At 32.6% G+C, this 19,479-nt stretch overlaps 1 protein-coding gene across 1 annotated transcript; it reads right to left on the bottom strand.

Moving 5' to 3' along the window:
* Nucleotides 1-4,567: 4,567 nt before the first annotated feature.
* Nucleotides 4,568-12,414, bottom strand: LOC142641722 (external alternative NAD(P)H-ubiquinone oxidoreductase B1, mitochondrial-like). Its single transcript, XM_075816199.1, has 10 exons — nt 12,170-12,414; nt 9,648-9,924; nt 8,871-9,077; nt 8,293-8,543; nt 7,712-7,931; nt 7,439-7,543; nt 6,817-7,083; nt 6,583-6,704; nt 4,947-5,066; nt 4,568-4,843 (listed from the first exon to the last, which is right to left on the bottom strand). Exons 1-10 carry the CDS (start codon nt 12,253-12,255, stop codon nt 4,756-4,758), a joined length of 1,743 nt encoding a protein of 580 aa, XP_075672314.1. The 5' UTR covers nt 12,256-12,414; the 3' UTR covers nt 4,568-4,755.
* Nucleotides 12,415-19,479: the final 7,065 nt, after the last annotated feature.

Genomic DNA, 19,479 nt, shown 5'->3' on the forward strand with positions numbered 1-19,479 from the left:
TTTGTCATCAAAAATCAGAATGTACCACTCGCTCTTAAGCTTGTTTAATAGTTTAAGGTCATGCATCTCACTTAGGCTGCTACAACTAAATCTAGAGATAGAGGTTACTATTTTCAAATGAATATGCCAGCGGTGTTTGAAGAGAGAGCTAATATCTTGTTTGTACCAAAATAGATCAACTTCCTTGGTGGAAAAAAAGAAGAGCACGTGGTCATATGGATCAACTTTTTCTTCTGTATAAATCTCAATGTGTTCTAAATATGTTAAACCAGTGTATTATTATTCGTATCATTCAAGCATTCACAATTTTTCCTATTGCTCATGACGTTAGGGAACATTTCAACTTTTTGCTTTCGGAGAAGTTAAAAAAAACCTTGATATGTCAAATGGTTGTAGCCTGGAAGTATTTTTTTTCCTGGCAAATTCCAGTGTCTCAATGAATTTACTGTTACTGTGGTACAGCGGAACATCATCTGTACTTAATAGAGAGCATTAACAATTCATAGAATAGACCTTGGAAATACAAAGATGCTTCACTGTGGAACCAGTATGACAGGTAACTCGACTAAATTTGTCCAATTAGCATTGCACATTTGCATAGCAGGGTCTGGCTGGGTCATGGTAAATCTAGCATAATTTGGTTTGTTTCATGAGAGTTCAATTAATCAAATTTCCAAGCAGCTTCTTACTAAAGTGATCAGTAAATTTGCTTTCCAAATTTTGGCATCTGATTTGTAGGACTAATCTAGAGTCGAAATACTTGGAATCTCCTTTGTTTTTATCAAGAGGAAAAACTAAAGATTTTAGCCTTTTAAAATAGAAGACAGAGCCAAGAGCTTTGTAATCAATTGGCACCTCTTAGTGCTTCCAAAGGAAAACAATCATTGTTCATCCACCCTCCCCCCAATGTAAATATCAAATTATCACAAGAAAATAGAAGATAACATCTAATTATGGGTGGAGGAGCAAATGTCTATCTTTGGGCTGGTAGGGCAACGTTGATAAGATATTAAAATAAATGGCTCAAGCACTCTTATACCATGTCCGCCTTTAAGTTGCCAATATAGTAATGTAATGAATTAGATGAATAGTGAGGAGATTTTGGTGTCTTCCAAAATGTGAGAATAAAAAAAAGGAAAAAATTGGCGTTAAAGGATTTGATCTCTTTTTGCCAACCCCTAAGAAGTGTAGGGGGGTTGGACTTAGGAAGTTCCAGGAGATTAACACTGTACTAATAGCAAAGATTGGATGGATGCAGGTTTCAGACCAAAGAAGTTCTCTGTCCAAGTTCTTACGGCCAAATAACAAAACACATAAGAGGGAGAGAGAGAAACGAAAAACGCTTACATAAGGGTTAAATGTTTTGTCGTGGGAAATGATGAGCAAAATATTTGTTCTTGGAGGGATACATCATCCATGGGTGCCATTGTTAGACTTAAGAGGGCTTTGTAGTTTATAGTTATACCCAAACCAAGAATAGAGGAAATAAAGGCAATATCCTTTAGTAGTGGGATTTTTTGCCATTCAACGTGATTTTCTTAACAATTTTGTTAGTTGGCAGGTTTTTGAAACTATTTTGTAAAATGGCATATTGAGCTTTGAAAATCGGGTTCCATGTAGGAACTCAAGTCTCTACCAAGAGGTGGCAAAGCTAACGTGGATTAAAAATGCATATAGAACTTGAGTCTCTAAGATTTGAGTTCCACAAAGGAAAAAAATTCTCAAAGGCTAAGAAAAGAAGAAAAGTCCATACCTCCCATTCACGTGTCCCACTATTAAATTTGATGTCCTGTCAAAACAAATTCACCAAAGCAACAACAAATCAATAGCTGGAGGTTTAAACTGCTTCCTGCTTCAGCTTTCTTGTTCCCCCATCCCAACCCTCTGATCTGAAACAACATCCCAACCACGTGAATCATCTTTTCTTGTATCACCTCAGCTTTGCCACCACTTTGAATTCAAGGCTTTAAGATTTGAGATGCTACTTAACAAAATAGTGTGCAAAACTTGTCAACTAACGAAATTGTTAGCAAAATCATGCTAAATACCAAAAACATCCCTTTTGTAGTGGCAAACTTAATAAACCAAGAAACAAGTCATTGGGGTCAATTAGTTTAGTCATGTCTCACAAAGTATGAAAATTTTTCACTCACCTTTTTAAGCAAAATAATAAACGCAAATATAACTGCATACAAGTATGGCAGTTTAGCTGAGGCAGCAGAAGCTATTGCGCTTAACTTAGCAGTTAGAGAAGCGTTGAAAAGAAATCATCATTGAGTTTGTTTTTGAATCATCATCGAATTATTGAGAGAGATGCAAAAAAATTAGTAAAGAAGAGCATTGGTCTATGCATTATGAATGTAGTTGTTCTATGACCACAACTTTGAGATGGTCTCCGATGGTCAATATCTTTTTTGTTTGAATCCCTTCACACAGAGTTAGGTTACTTGGGTTAGGCCCCTCAGAATTGTAACATATTCTTGCTAAATGGGTTTTTTGTATGGGGTTGAATGGAAACTTGGCCTTAGACTTCTTTGGAGGGTCATTAATTCCCTTTTATTTGACACGCCCAATTGTATTTCTATTTATCAAATAAATATTTTCCTTTAGTCAATAATCTATAATGCAAATGCCATTTTTTTTTTTTTTTTTTTGTATTTATAGTAAAGACGTTTATGTTGAAATCTTTCTCTTCCATTTGCAATGTAAAACAAAATCACTAAAAACTCTCTATTGTTTAAGTTGGTTACTCAGGTCATCAGTTCTCTCTCTCTCTCTCTCTCTCTCTCCTAGAATGCTGGAGCTCTGGAGAGTTATTAATGCCCTTTTATTTGACAAACCCAATTGTATTTTTGTTTATCGAATAAAGATTTCCCTTTAGTTGATAACCTATAGTTCAAATGACATTTTTGGTGTTTTTAGTAAATATAGCTAAGTTCAAATCTCTTTCTTCTACGCTTACTATTTTCAATAAAAGATGTCTAAGTTTAAATTTGACTATTAATTTTTTGTACCATTTTCTGTATTTTACTTTATACTCTATCAATTGTAACTTGACATGTATTATTTTTTACTTTTCTTATAAATTAACTAAAATTAAAAATTAAAAGAAATTATACTAAACATTTTTTTTAGAAGATTTAGACTAGACACTTGACATACCACAATTGATTTAGGAAAAAATAATATAGAGGATTGGTATAGGTATAGCTCACAAATATTAAGTACTATAATGTTTTTTTTTTCCTTTTTCTTTTTTGAAAAAACGGTCCCATCGTCAGACAATCTAATTGGAAAAAATCATTCAAAATCAATTCACGTATATATACGCACACAGCAATTACAGTAAATAAATTTTGGCAGGTCAATCATTGAGTACAAATTTTTACTAGCATGTACTTTGGTCCAAGTTTTTTTTTGAAAGGTACTTTGGTCCAAGTTTTTCTATGACATTTATGGTCGTAAAATTGTGGCTAAATTATCTATTTCTATTCATCCGAAGGGCTGGACCGCATTCACGCAGGCCTATGCCCAATTTGTGTGGGAGTCCGAACCAACTTAATTCCCATCTGCTCTACCACAACCACAAGAGCTTTGATTCTTACTGTCTGAGCTTAATCATGGTTCAGCCTACTACTTTGTAGCCCTCTTCTCTGTCATATCACTGTTGGTGGAATTTCTTGAGATTCACAACTAACAAGCAAGTTACTAAGGCTACCCATAGATATCAAAGCTCCCTCACGTTGGTCTCCTCCCCGGCCAGAATTGGTTTCTATTTGGCTGCTAACTTTGAATGCAGCTCGGATTCTTAACTAGCTGGGTTTGAAGTGGTGATCCGAGACTCTCAGATGGAAATATTATAGCAGCCCTGAGCCATCAAATATTTTACTTCCTCATTCGGTTGAATTAACTGAAGCCATGGCAGCATTGCAAATGGTCTCTTATGTGAATAAACCAAGAATGCTTTATTTTGGATTTTTGTAACTCAAAATGCAATCACTAGCTTTTTTTACTAAACTAACAAATCAGAATTATGCCATATGCTTATTGACTAGGGACATACCAATTGGGAGTCGGGATATATTTTGAACATGAACTGGTGGATATCACTCATCTCATATCCCTGGGAAATTCTGTTTAGTATTAGAGCACATTCCTTACCGTGCCCCAAGGTATGTAAACCACCAATTGTATCACCCTCCATATTTTTGTTTTAAAACTTAAAATTCACGTCTGTCATTCCTGACAAAAGGCAGTAGAAATTGCATGGTTGCACCAGATTTTCCGATAGGTGCATGTCTGTGTAGCCATCATTACTCCATTTTTGTAAAGGCAGCCACCAGTATCCCAGTAGTAATAAAACCATAAGCCTCTAAGAGAGACAATTTAACATCATATCCACCCAACCCTCAGCCCCCACGAAAACTATTAAGAGGTTAACCCCACTAAACAATAATTTAGTTTGAAAATTTTTGAGTTGTCATGTGCCATCTGCAAGTTCATCATAAATTGGCAACAACCAGGCCTTAATCCAAAATTTTCGGAGTTAGATTGAAATCAACATTGCTTGAAAATTTAAACATTTTGTGGAAGTGTTCATTTATCAAGAAGGATAAAGTATATCTATCCCAAATATAATGGGAACAAAAATTACAGAAAAATTATAGACAATAATGTGATAGCTTCATAGGTGCAAAGACTGCATTTGCAAGAACCAATACAACTCGATAATTTAAGGGCCTCCCAAATGTTGTCTCAAATTCGGCTTGAATCTCTCCCAAAAATGAATCTTCTTGTCCAATCAGATACAACTAGTATCCTTGTACGCCAGCTCACTTGCTTGCTAAACGTGAGAAACAATTATACCAAATCAGATACAACAATGCACACACTATTACTATCTCAAAAGGCAAACACATAAAACACCAGAAGCAGAAGATAATCACCTTGCATATACAGAATACCAAAGCCACTGAGTACTGTGACCTATTGAAACCCAGTCTCCAGGTAGCTCTGCAGCTGCCTGCTCTCCTCCTAAGGGAGCAAATTGCCCAAAATGCTTGTACCTTGTGTCAACAAATTGCCAACACCTCATTAGTTAGGAAGGGCACACATAAAAAAATGGCAGCTAAAAACATTTGCAACATTTTGTCAATAGATATAGAGTTGTTCACTATAGCTGGGATCCATGTTTAGAGGGCATTCAAATATTTCTAAAGTTTTTCTGTGAGAGACAAATGAAGAAAATCACAAAAGCAAAATTTTCTTAAGACTGGTTTTTATTTTTTATTTTTTTGGAGAATCTAGACTGTGGTTAATATCAGCACATGCTTTACTTGATATCTTTGTCAAAGAATCTTCAACCATCCTGAAAACTTTCACCTGATAACCTTGAAATGTTACTCGATAGATATTCCATTCACAAGTGATGACTACAAAATGACACATGAGAACTGATTGGGAAGAAAAAAGATCATTTTGCACCCTGGAGAGTGAGGGTGGGGGATTCAGCTACTCTGTAATTGGCTACTTCTTAATATATACCAACAACATGCGAATATCTTGCATGCCAGATAGTTTCAAAGATCAATTTAGGAACTAGATTTCTTAATTAATTGCTTGCTGGTACCATGATCCAGTCATGCAATCCTGAAAGATAATTTACTTACCTTTCTTCAAATGCACTCGTCAAAAAACGGTTGTTTGCTTGTTGAAGGAAAAACAGTGAGACAGGGTGGGGAGGGGAGGAGAGGAAGATTACCATGTCCAATTAAAATGATACAGTTTGTATATGTCACTTTTGCCAAACCAAACAGACCTTAGTCTCTGGAATTGGCTAAACAATTTCTGTTTACAAAACTGTTGAGTTGATCATTGCACGTAGGGTTTTTTTGGATGTCTAGGAAAAGGCTCCATTGAATTGTTACAATACTTCAGTTCAGAAACTTATTGGATTGTGCTAACAATTTTTGAATATTTGTCATGGTAGTTGCTATATCATACAATGGCTAACAACTAACTAGGAAATGAGGCCAATTAAACAATTTGAATGGATCTCCCTTTCCAAAATAATAATTGTATTGCCTTAATGGTTTGATTTGATCAAAGTATTTAAAAGAAGGGATCTTCTAGAAGTATCTGTCTTTTCTCCTCTTAAATGCTTCTAGCTGCATATATTTTAAAGTTTTTTTTTTTGGTTTAAATGGCTTGAATAAAGGAGAAAGTAATTTTTTTTTCTATTGATGAAATTTATGGATGGATTTGAAATGATTAGACATAAAATGTCATTTCAAATCGATAATAAATTAGAGATAAATCCCCAAAGCTTTATCACAAATTTTTTTGTCACAGCGAACTTCCCAAAGCTCAAACTACCTTGTATTGTGAAATTCATATCATGCAAATAATAACATTTGTTCTTCAAATCCCTAGATTTCAAATCCTCACATCCAAATGCAACCTGAAAGAATTTTTACATATTTTTTTGCTTAAAAATTCATAGAAGATTATAGTGCAATTGCATGTTCTAGATGACCCATATAATGAGGTAAGATAGTGAGCATGTTAAACTATATGGCTTACTGAAAAGGACGAAACTGATGACGCCCAGAGCCTCTAAAACGCCGAGGACCCTCTGGTTTCTCTTCACACTGAATTCTGTGGTTAAGGCACCTAGAAAGATATGCACCCTGTTGAGCAGCGACCTGAATACCCAAAGATGGAGTAAATTTGTGTCCCATTATTTGGATATCAAACATTCAAAAATCTACATCAAATTTATCCAGATGGCTTAACCATTAGAGGAAAGACATATACCTGTGCAGTTGCGGGCAGACTCTTCATCTGCGAATCCACGTGAGATAGGGCTAACTTAAATTGTTCAATATTCACTTCCTGCCAATCATTCCCCTGGGGATCTTTCAACAGATCTGTCACAGCCCTCAGGTGCCGCTGGCTTTTTAGATAGTGATCCACTTGAGGGTACCTAATGAGGATGTCATCTACCACATCTTTGAATTCTTCAACAGTTAAGGTACCAGAATTGTCTTTGTCTGCAGCTTCAAATATGTTCAAGATATCTTCCTAAAAACATAATGATATAAAAAATGTAATATTACTGTAGATTACAAATATCAGTGTAAACCTGGCAAATATATCTTTCTCTAACTCCATCTCAAGAAGCAAAAACAACAATTTAGAAACTGTATAGCTTAATTAACGAGTATCCAAGGTGAATACAAAATAAATTGGTGCTAATGTGACCAAGTAACCCACAACTTCAACAAATTACTGGCACAAGGGGCTTGGTATCATCACCAAATACTTAAATCTCTGATGGCTAGGACAAGCTGCTGTAAAATGACACATTACATGAATAATGAAGAAGGACTACTGCAGTTCTAAAAAGTAAAATCAAACAGTTAAAGGCTTCACTTACCATGACTTTACGTTGATCTATTGTAGCACAATCACCAATGGCATAGACATTTTCACATCCCTTTACTCGCAGCCATTCATCAGTTGCAAGAACACGTCTCTTAGCCTGCATATAGCAAGGACTACATGAAAATCTAACTTGAAATTAGGCTCCAAAAACACCATTCAACTATCTGGAAATTTCACATTACTCATTTACCACAAGTGCTTTTTCTTTCATTTATGTACTTATTTTTTTTCATAAGTGCAAGGGCATTAAAATTATGTAACACACCTGCCCAACTTGCTCCATAAAGTCCCTTACAACTGGACGAGTCCCAATTCCAGTAGACCAGACAACTAATCCATGAGGTATGGTGCAAACCTCTTCCTTTGACTTCACCTTCATTGTAATATCCTTATCAGAAACATTGACAACACGGCATCCTGTTTGAACATCAATGCCATCTCTTCTAAACTTCTTCTCAGCAAATGAACTAATTCTTTCATCAAATCTACAGAGAAAATATGAAATTTTATAAACTTTCAAGCTGTGGTCTTGAATGATTTAACTGGCATAAAAGACTCTTCAATTATTTTAAATATGAACCCAAACTCAAATGTATATATGGTGCAGGGCAAGTACAGAATATGACTAAAGACTTTTGGAATTGAACTCACGTGAATATTTGTGCACAAATAAATTCAACAATAAGTCTAAGCTGCTTTGATAAAAGATTGGGATGACTAACAGAAGAAATCTCCCTATGGTATACAGAATTGGACCCAATATTTCACTTATGACAAATACAGGCATGAGAAATATGTTGATTAGCATCAGGATTAATAAAATCTGACAGCTACATTTTTTCTTACGTGTTCAAGATATGATCTCCTGATTGGATCACTGTTATTCTCACTAGATCTTTGACCGCAGGATATAATTTGACTAAATCTTCTTCCAAAAAGTCATGCAATTCAGCTGCAAATTCCACACCAGTAGGGCCCCCTCCAACAATTATAAAGTGAAGATTTGTTCTTCGCTCTTCTTCACTAAGACCAGGAAGGATAGCCGTTTCAAAACAATCTATAACACTCCTTCGGATCTTCTGAGCATCCTCTACTTCCTGCATGAGATGTCACTGTTTCTAATTAATTGATAACAGAAGATTTAGTTTTGTTGAGACTAATGGTCTGTTTGGATTGAGGGAGAGGGAGGGAGAGTAGAGTAGAGTAGATTTGACTCAAAATTAGCCTATTTCTAGCCAACTCTACTCTACTCCCCTCCACTCCCCCTCTTTCCCCCCTCCATCCAAATGGGCCCTAAGTTGATTACAGTAATAACTTTTGACTGTTCAGAAAATGCAATCATCTAAGAATCTCAGGGTCATTAGGAAGCAACCGGAGACTAATGTTGTATCATGTATGGCTCCATTCTATTTGAAAGACTTTACCTTCAGAAAGTGGCAATTTTCCATGACACCGGGTGTGTTAAAAGTATTTACTTGTGCTCCTACTCCAATGACCAAGTAGTCATATTCCAGAGAGAATTCTCTATTACCCACCAAGTTGTTCTCAATATTAGACCTACAGACAATTTTGTTGTTTGCAGCATCAATCTTGACACATTCTGCCTCCCAAATTTTAACTTCTCCTTTTCTCTGTCATAAAGGATGATAAAGATATTTTTACTTGCCACAGCCACATCAAAAGAATTTTCAAGAGCAATCAATTTGATTTATTTAATTTTGCTTCTAATTGAAGTGTCATAAATGCAATCTCAAGATAAAAAGAGTTATATCCAGCTTTTTGTCACATAACTCACATGTATGTATGTGCATATGATGTGTACATACATAAATACATACATACATATTATATGATGAAATTGAATACATCCACCTCCATTACCCACCTACAGTTGATTTGTTAAAATACTCATTTGATTAGATTTTATGTAGCAGTGTAACATCACAAAGGGTTACACCAAGAGTAACATGATTGGAAATGTTAACAAGCAATGGGTGGTGCTTGTTAAGGTTTCCTTTTTTGTGTTTCACTTAAAAAAAGGAAAAAAGTTGCTAAAAAAATTGCCAAAAGAGATTTTAAAAAATTGCCAAAAACTGAAAAAGTTACCCAAAAAATTAGTAAAGTGTGTTGTTAATGGGCACCTTACAGTACCTGTTAACACAACCCATATATAAATTCTTCCATCTCTTGTTTTGTCTTACCTTCTTCACAATATTTCGAATTGGCTCCACAATGCTTCGAGCTTCAACTGTTCCACATGTAACACTAGGCAACAAAGGGGTAAAAGCGAAATAATTCCTGGGTGAGACAACCTGAACATCATATAATGAAGCATCCAGGTCCTTAAGTAAACTAGTACCAGCCCATCCCGCTCCAAGCACCACCACTCTTTTTTTCTTGGGCTCCTTTTCTTTAGGGTCAACATGAGGAGCTCTAGTGTCAGGTTGTGATTCTGAGTAAGCCACAAGGCCTCCACTACTGCAATATAGTAGTGAAGCCAAAAAAAAAAAAAATTTAAGGGGGCCATGATTATATAGAGATTTGAAAATTTTAGAGTTAGTAACTAAATAACAATATATCTAGATAATTCTTTTTTTTTTTTGGTTAAAGAGAGAATATATATTAGAAATATGTCCAGATAATTCACAGTCTATTGACAAGGCAATAATATTCAAAAGCTGATTTAATCTTATGCAAATATCGTACAAACAGGAAATTAACAAACATTATGTTAATTTATATAGTTTTAAGGTAGCGACCTCACATAAATACACATCATTATCATAAATATTTAACTCACAAATTGGAAACCCCAGTCTTGCATTTGTTGATATATATATATATATATATATATATATATATATATATATATATATATATATATATATATATATTTAAATGGTTAAAAAGGAGTTGTGAAAGGTATGTGAACATGATTTTATAACTAAAGCATTATAATTAAGCGGTTTTATATCTATAAATTGATAAGTCCGTGACACATATAATAACATATTATTTATTTAGATTTATAATGACATTTATAATCTAAAAGGCAAATCATCAACACTTGGTTTTAAAAGAGATCTAAAAAAAATAGAACTTAAAATAGAGATAAATGTAAATAATAATAATAAAAAGGTTAAATTACAAATTATTACCTCTAACTTTGATATGTTCCAATTCAATTTTTAAAATTTTTTTCTTTTTTTCATTTCAATCCTTAACTTCCATTTATATCGAATGTAATCCTTCCATCCAATCCATGCTATTATGTCCACCAAAACAATGTAGTTTTGGAAAGTTAAAATATTAAAACTAATGGCAAGATCGAATGCAACTAATAAAATGACTAAATTGCAAACAAATTAAAGTTAAATGACGGAAAGAAAAAAAAAATGAAACTTAAAGAATTGAATTGAAAATAAGTCAAATTTTTTTTTTAAAGTAAAACAGGTCAAAAAGGTGCATTTTGTAATTTAACCTATAAAAAAATAAATAAAAGAATACCTTTTAGTTATACAAAAACTATACATAATAAGGATATTAAAAACATTGAAGGCGGCCAAAAAAAGCAATAATCCACATAAAAAGATGCATATGGTCAATGGGGATGGGTAAAATTATTATTATTATGGACAAGACTGAGATTCAGCCACTTATGTTATGTTCATTAGGTTCTCTTTTTAAAATTCAGTCATATGAATTTTTTCTCATAAATAAAAGTGTATTTTTAATTAAGTACAATCATGTTGCGGAATTTTAAGTGGAAACCTAAGTAACAATATAAAAGTATTGTACCTAAGTTTTGCCCCTATTATATATATATATATATATATATATATATATATATATATATATATATATATATATATAATATTTGATAATTACAACAATATGGGCGAGGATGGGTGGATTCAATGAAACAGAATGTTGTATATATACAAACTACAAAATTAGAACGTAATCAAGAGCTTATGATTGTTAAGGAATCCAACATTGGTGGTGGCTGCTTGGCTATTCGTATATGTAGTTTAGTTGTTTGCCTGTTCAGTCTTCACCCAAAAGTTTAAGCTTTTAGATTTTCTCAAAAAAAAAAAAGAAAAAAAAAAAAAAAAAAAAAAAAAAAAGCTTCAAGTTAGATACTTTATGTGGTAACACCGCAACAAAGCCTGATTTGTTTATTCTCAGATTCCATATGCCCCTTTTTGTCGTTATTTCAATTTTCAGTGGGTCATTGGATTTAGACCACCTAAATTAGCTCAAGCTTTTGGATTAGAATTTAGATGCTTTAACAATGATTCCCATGATAATTTGTCACATTAAAAAGTAACCATAATTGTTAAACCAATTTCCTTCGTTCTGATAGCCGCAGATATAAAATAAGATTTTGTGGAGATTTAGCTCAGTGGAGTGAACATTTCTGGGTTTTTTTTTTTTTTTTCAGTTACTGTATATAGATAGTTAATAAAAAAAAAAATGCCATTATGGTTTCCTAGATGTACAGTTATACAAAAACAACAGAACAAATACTAGGCACAATTGAACAGAGGCCTTGGTTTCTCAGGTCCTGTGCAACAAAAAACCAACTTTCAAATTACCCATTTCTTTTCATTACCTAAAGTTTCTCAGAAACCAAACAAGAAACAAAACAAACAATGAAGTAGTGTCAATCTAATCTAGCAGTGCAGAGTGAGAAAGAAAACATGGTAAGGGAAAGAGAAACCTGAGACTCAGAGTACAGAGGACCAGAAGTTTAGGGTAGCCTTTGATGGTTCTTGAAGCTCTACCAAGGAATGAGAGAATCGCCATGTTTACCCAAATTCTTGGATTTGAGAGCTCAAATCAAAGAAGAAGAAGAGCCACTAGCAGTAAGAGAGAGATCAGACTCTTTGTCAGATGAGTCTGTTTCTTGTTTGGGTTGACATAGTTATGTAGAATTAGAATCACTTTTTCTTTTTAGTTTCAACTGCTCACCGTGTACACGTGGCTATAATTTATTGATACTTTTGCTGGGAGATGGGTATTCTCGGACCGAAGTTACGAGATCTGTAGCACTAAAAAGGACACCTGTACGGCTGAACGCCAATGGTAGTGTAGGATCATCTTTCATTTGCAGATTCCCATAAATTTTTGGTTGTAAGAGTATTATTATGTCATTATATATATATGCGGATCAAGACCTATACTATTATTTAATAGATTTTTCTTGTTTGAATTTTTAATTTTTTAATTTAAAATTGCCCTATAACCTATGTTTAAGTAAAGATAAAATTAAAAGATAATTTAGTAAAAATGCAACTCTAACTCCCACTAAAACATTAACTAAAAAATATGATAACTTTCTTATTAATTTTTAGATTACTTTATTCACTTATAAATTCGATTTTCAAAATAAAAATTATATATATAAAATAAAAAATAAAAAACACAAATTTTTTTCTATAAAATAGAACCGCTAAAAAAAAAAAAAAAAGTCTTATTGCAATGCTTTGCGCATGTAATGACACTAGTAAATATAATTAAATTGATTTTATGGTTTAACACGGTGCATTTTGATTGGAGACACCTTTTTTAAAAGATAATGGCTGATGCTTCCTCCATTGAAAAATTGGAGTTATGACCTATGGCTTATGAGTGTCTATTTGAAAATCAGGGAGGAGGACGCCGTTTTGTATTGATAAGGAGTGCTCTTAAAGATATTTATTAATAATATCACTTCAATGAAAAATATAAAATTTTAAAAAAATTAATATAGAAAGTTTTTTTTTTTGAGAAAAATATAAAAAGTTAAAAGTTAATAATTTTTTCATTTTATATAAAAAGTATCTAAAAATATTTTTTAAACTAATGTTTTTAGAGTATTTATTAACGATTCTCTTAATAAGTTGTGACAAAAATTGCATATGCATAATTAGATAGAGATTTAAAAAAATCCAAGAATCGGATAGAGATAAAGTTTATTGCAACTTTTGTAATCATGTATGATTGAATTATGGGATTGATCATTCACTTTTTTTTTTTTTTTTTACATGATATAATTTCTACTCTAGCCTAATCTAAGTGTAAATGTTTTTGCAACTCCCTCCTAGAGACTTGAATCTCGGACCTTGTCCCCCACACCCCATAAGCATTTATATTTGTGGAGTGACCACCACATCAAGGGTGAGCGGTGGTGATCATTCACTTTTTATTTGTTGTTATGTAAAAAATATATAGGTTATTCATGTGCATTGTGCTTAATAATTTAGTTGGTCCATGCTTGAGAGTTGTCACACGCACTTAATTACACTCTCTCATCAAGCTCAAACTCATTACTTAACCCAAAGTATCATTACAAAATAGTCTAACTTTTGTAGTATACTAAACAACGAGAAAGAGTTACACTTAAGCAATATGGGACAATACCCACTTATCTAGTTTTTTACTAAAGAATTTTTACTAAAAGTATACTAAAGTATACTTGTAACTTGAAAAAAGTAAGAAAAAGTATTAAAAAAAAGTAAAGTTTTAAAAAACTGTACATAAAAGTTAAAAGTTAAAAGTTGATAATAGAAGCTAATGTCAAACAGACCCTAAGAATAAGTGTAGTGGAAAGCTGATATTGAGACTTGGAAATATTTCAATGCAAAATGTGTGTAACAGGGATGGTAACGGGGTGAGGCGACGCCAAAGGATGGGGTTTTCATCTCCATCCCTCATTGTTTTGTCTTACCTCATTCTCGCCATATCCTGCATGGTAGGGCAAATTTCTTGCCTCATTCTCGCTCCTTAGGGCTTTAGTAGACTTTGTCCTAATCTGCAAAAATTTACTTTGTATTAATCTACCGTCACACTCCACCCCACAACTATTACAATTTTTATATATATATATATATATATATATATATATATATATATATATATAACATATTTCATTAATACAGATATACTTGAAATTACAATTACATTTATCACATCAAATTAAATTAATTTTTAGTAAGAACCAAATAATATTGTCCAAAGTGTTTAACAGGACAGTATCATAATAAAGCAAAAAATCTTTATATTCATACATTTAAATACTTAGTAGTACAAATTAAGTTTTTAACACTAATAGAGGGGGTGGGGCTAAAAAGCCTATCCCCACCCCACCTTGGGGTGTGAGAAAAAAAAAATCTTGCTCCATCCTCGGCCACCACTTTTACAAGGCAGGAAAAAATTGTCATCCCTAATACATATACAATTGTGTTGAATAAATATGTATAAAAAACATAACTGACATTGACAAATATCAATATTTTTCTTCTTAAATTAATTAATTAATTCTATATATATATATATATATATATATATATATATATATATATAGAATTTCAACTCTATGTGTTCGCTCCATTATTGTTACTCTTACTTAACAAGTCAGAACACAAATCAATTTTAGGATAAATGTGATTTAAATCACAGATCCCTTATTCTAAAATAAAAAAATAAAATAAAACTTTGCCAGATCTATTTTATTGATTACCTTATAAAATAGTAGGTTAGACTACAGAGATCAGAGTGAACAGAAGACAAATAGAATACGTCTGCATCAACCATAAAATAAAATCAAATGGCAAATAAGCCCTACCTCTCCCTTAACCTTAATGGAACCATGTGCGGCTGTGGCACAATTTATCCCATTAAATGTTCTCATTTTAATTTTTCGATCTGTCTATTTCTGGTTAAGACAGCACAAGAGGCGTAACGTGTAGTAGACCTTTTTGGGTAAAGTTTGAGTACAATTTAGGGATCAAATATTCACATTATCGTCCCAACAAGTCAAATAAAAAGAAAAAAGTTGTGTACTTTTACTGACAACCTGTATGCTAATGTTCTACATCCGTATTGACAGAGCCTAACGTCTAATTTGATCTTTTTATTAAAATAAAAAAAAAAACATATATGTGTGAGGGTCCCCTTTCTAAAGACTTTTAAGTCCGGTCTTTTACTCAACAACCTACGTATACTTATATTTGTAGGTGGCTATCACATAAAAAATACACAATAATAATATAAACTTAAAGAAACCACTTAAAAATGTGTTTGAATACTATTTATTTGCTAAAAATTAAAAACTTATTACTACAAATGTTATAGCAAAATAATTATTAAAAGTGTAAATAGTACTGTAAGACTTAAATTTACCTAAAAATTTGTAAAAAAGTGAGTTTGGTGGTACGTAAATAATACATACTGGACAAACTAAAAAAAGCTCAACGTGCGAATTGGGTAAAAAGGCCAATCCAAACGTACGCTAAGCATTGAACCTAAGTTGGAGGCACAATACAAGGCTAAATTGTTGGTCTCTAATTACTTGCAAGCCTATTGTCAAAAACATGTCGCCGTCCATTATAATCACAAAAATACAAATTTAGAAGTTTGGACCACTAGGTGTCATTTTCTTAATACAACGTGTCTCATACTTCTATTTCCCCAGGTACCCACTCTTGCTTCTGCGTTAATGACGCGTTGTCCACACATTTTTATTTTTTGAGCAATACTATTGATGAGGATAATTTTTTGATCAATCGACACGGGGAGAACTCGTCCTCACTTAAGAATTTTGTAATTTTGTTAAAATTTCAAATCTTTGTGTATGTGATTGGTCAAAATTTGGTGAATCCCATGTCTTTTAGATCCATGCCAAAACCTGTTTCAGAATTCAATTCGGAGTCTTTTTTGTGGATTTGGGTATTCTATGAATTTTGCAATGCTAGAAAATTGAAACGACTTGAAAGTGAAATTGGTTTGTAATTTTTTTTTAAAAAAAAAAAATTTGTTAATCATTCATGACTCCATTTAATGATTTTCTGTTTTGATTGGAGAATACATGTTAATTTTGATTTTGATTTTGATTTTTTCTGGTTATAATGTTGGCAATGTTTCGCCTTTGCAGTTTTTCACAGATTCAATGAAAAGAGTCTTTGGCAGTAGCTATATGATTCTGAGCTCAAAAAACAGCAATTGGGTCCTCATTAATCTTTCTTTTAATGAGTGAAGAGACACTGTAAGAGCGGCAAGCAGAGGTGTCAAGGATGGCAAGATATTATGACATTGATGATATTATTACAGATGAAGAGGTTGAAACTCATGTCATAAAACCAAATAAAAATTACAAAACTTTCCTTCAATTTCTGCAAATGGATACTCAAATCAAAAGTAACCCAGTCCTTTCCAAACCTTCATCGTTGCAAGGTGGTCTATTTAAAAAAATAAAAATAAAATAGAAATGTAACCCACCATACCCAAAACTCACATCGTAGCACCTAGCTTCGGATCTCTATGTTGAAGGCCAACAGGCATGGACCCAGCACTAGTCAAGCCTCACATCATGGTGGGTCGAGTTTTTGAGGGTATGATGGAAAGAGATGTGGTTTCTTGGAGCACTATGGTTGATGGGTATATGAGGTTGGAGAGTTTCAAAGATGGGTTTGAAATGTTATTCATGTGCGGGTGGGACGACTTGTTCCTCTAATTGGATTTCTATTTTTTTTTTAATTAAATTTTTTTTTTATAAAATTAAGTAATAAATAAAAAATAAATATTAATTAAGGTCTCAAGTGACTCATTTTGGTAAGTTCACGGCAGAAAATAACAGCACAGCATATTAAAGGGAGATTTAATTGGGAATGAATGAAGCTTAAAAATTGAAATAACAAAACTCAAACCTAGAGGAGAAGTTATGCATTTTTGGCCTATTTTCAACTAATATGAAATATAAAAGTTATTTATGTCTACCTTAACTGGTATTTTGTTTCTAAAAGAAAAATAAACTGATATTTTAATGTAAGAAAACCCAAAAAATATAGAATATTCCTTACATTTGTTTATCTTTAAAGATTTTTTGCATGATTATTCCATTTTCTGATTATTTTTTCAAGTTTAAATTTTCACTTATGAATAAAAATATTTTTAATCATTAAATAGACACCAAGTACAACTTACATATATTATGTTATTATGTATAATTATCCCTACATGTTATTGTTTATTACACAAATTTTTATGAATGAGAGTAAATTGTTACATTAAGAATTTGAGGTCTTATTATTAGCTTTTTTTTTAATCACTTTTTAAAGGTATGAATAAATTTTTTTCCCCTTATGTTAAACTATGTCTACTGAGATAACCAGTTGTTTAATCATTAATTCAATATTACTTTTTGGATAAACCTATCATTAATACCAGTTTTATTGTATACAAATCATAATATCAGTTTTATTGTATACAAATCATAATATGTCTCCTCAATAAATTCTATATATATATATATATATATATTTTTTTTTTAAAGATGAATTAACTTTTTTGCTATCAAACCCAATAAAAAAAAAATTGTTGATTTAATTAAGGAAGATGACTGGAATGATCATCCATGTACCCCAAAAATCATGATTGCATTGCATGCATTAATTCATTCATTGCATATCATAAAAATGATCTTAAGATTCTAACAGTTGCGAGATATGTCCAGTTTCTAAATCGGATTGCCAAATTGAAAGATATCACATGATCAAGTTTGCATGGTCAGCATACATTGTGTCTAGGTAGAGTCGACCACGCATGGTTAATTTAAATTAATTCGAATTGGTTAAAAAATTAAAATTAGTTAAATAATTTTGTGATTGGTTGATAATTAGTGTTTAATAGGATTACTTGCATAGGAACAAAGGGGATAATTTGATAACAATAAAATTGTGGATAATCTGAATCTTATCAAAATTTATTTTAGGATATTTATCTACAAGATAATTGTTATTGAAAAGACCTGAGTTGTCCAGAAAAGAGTTCAAAAATTAGAATACAGATTGAGAACGCATCTAAGTACATGTCCCGATGCTGGAAAACCCTAAAAAATGAGTCCAAAAGGCACCAAAACACGAAAGTGTGATCGGCACTTTAAAAGTGTCGAGTTGCACTCTTTTGGGCTTTGGCCCAACTCTCTTCGGGTGACGATAAGGCACACCATTTTTGACCTTTTCGTAGAAGGATGCGTCCCGATTCGCATTTTAAGCCTCATTGCTTATTTTTTTAAGCATTCCCGCCTCTATAAATAAGGATTGTATCTTAAAATTTAGCACACTTTTTTACGCTCTCAAGAGAGACATGTTTTTACACTCTCAAATTACTCATATTTTTGACTCCCCTTTCTGATATTCTTTCTCTTAAAACTAGGGTTTTTAGGTTTCAAATACCCTAGAATATCCTCTCAAGGAAAAGAGCGCTCCATGCATGAGGTTGTTTTCCATTAACCCTTTCTTCTTGTGTTTCTCTTTTTTTTGATGATGCATGTTTATATTTTTTTTAGTTTATTAGTTTTGAATATTCATATCATGAATTGTTGATTAGTTTTGTTGAAACATGTCCTTAATTTTTTTTTGTTATTGCATGATCCCTTTCTTAGTTTCAAAATTCTGCATGTTACCACTTCTTTTTCTCAAATAAAACGGATCTATATCTTCATTAGATGTAGATCTAACTTTTTCTCAAATTAAAACGGATTTATGTCTTCTTCTTTTTTTTGGTGAAAAAGGAAGGATACTTAGATTAGATATTGATTAATCTGTTACAACAAAATCCAGCCGCATCAGAGGCTAGCAAATTGACCACCACAGGCGGCGGTACAACAAAAATAGCAAAAGAAGAGACTACACTTGAACCCAACTTAGCTAAAGCATCAGCACAACGATTAGCTTCTCGGTACACGTGTTGTATCCGTCTATTAGGAATTTCTCTGTAAAGGCTCCTGCAATCAGACAATAGAGGCTCCATTAACAGATTTGGAGTATCACTATTAAACATTTGTACTACACTTAATGCATCTAGTTCAACAATCAGATTGTTAAGTCTCAGTTCCTTAGCAATGATTAAACCATCTCTAAGCGCCCATAATTCAGCAATAAAACTGTTAGTAGTTCCCAAGGCACGACTGTAGCCTTTAATCCAGTGGCCTGAGTGGTCCCGAATCACCCCTCCTCCACCTGCTCTGCCCGGATTTCCTAATGCAGACCC

Source organism: Castanea sativa, chromosome 6 (assembly GCF_040712315.1).
Source record: "Castanea sativa cultivar Marrone di Chiusa Pesio chromosome 6, ASM4071231v1".
In the NCBI taxonomy this organism is placed as follows: Eukaryota; Viridiplantae; Streptophyta; class Magnoliopsida; order Fagales; family Fagaceae; genus Castanea; species Castanea sativa.

Excerpts from the sequence above, each read along its gene's own strand:
- LOC142641722 (XM_075816199.1), bottom strand. The coding sequence starts at position 12,255 with ATGGCGATTCTCTCATTCCTTGGTAGAGCTTCAAGAACCATCAAAGGC. Across the intron at positions 8,544-8,870 it reads AAAATTGCCACTTTCTGAAG|GAAGTAGAGGATGCTCAGAA; the intron begins GTAAAGTCTTTC and ends CATCTCATGCAG. Across the intron at positions 6,705-6,816 it reads GTCTGCCCGCAACTGCACAG|GTCGCTGCTCAACAGGGTGC; the intron begins GTATATGTCTTT and ends TTGGGTATTCAG.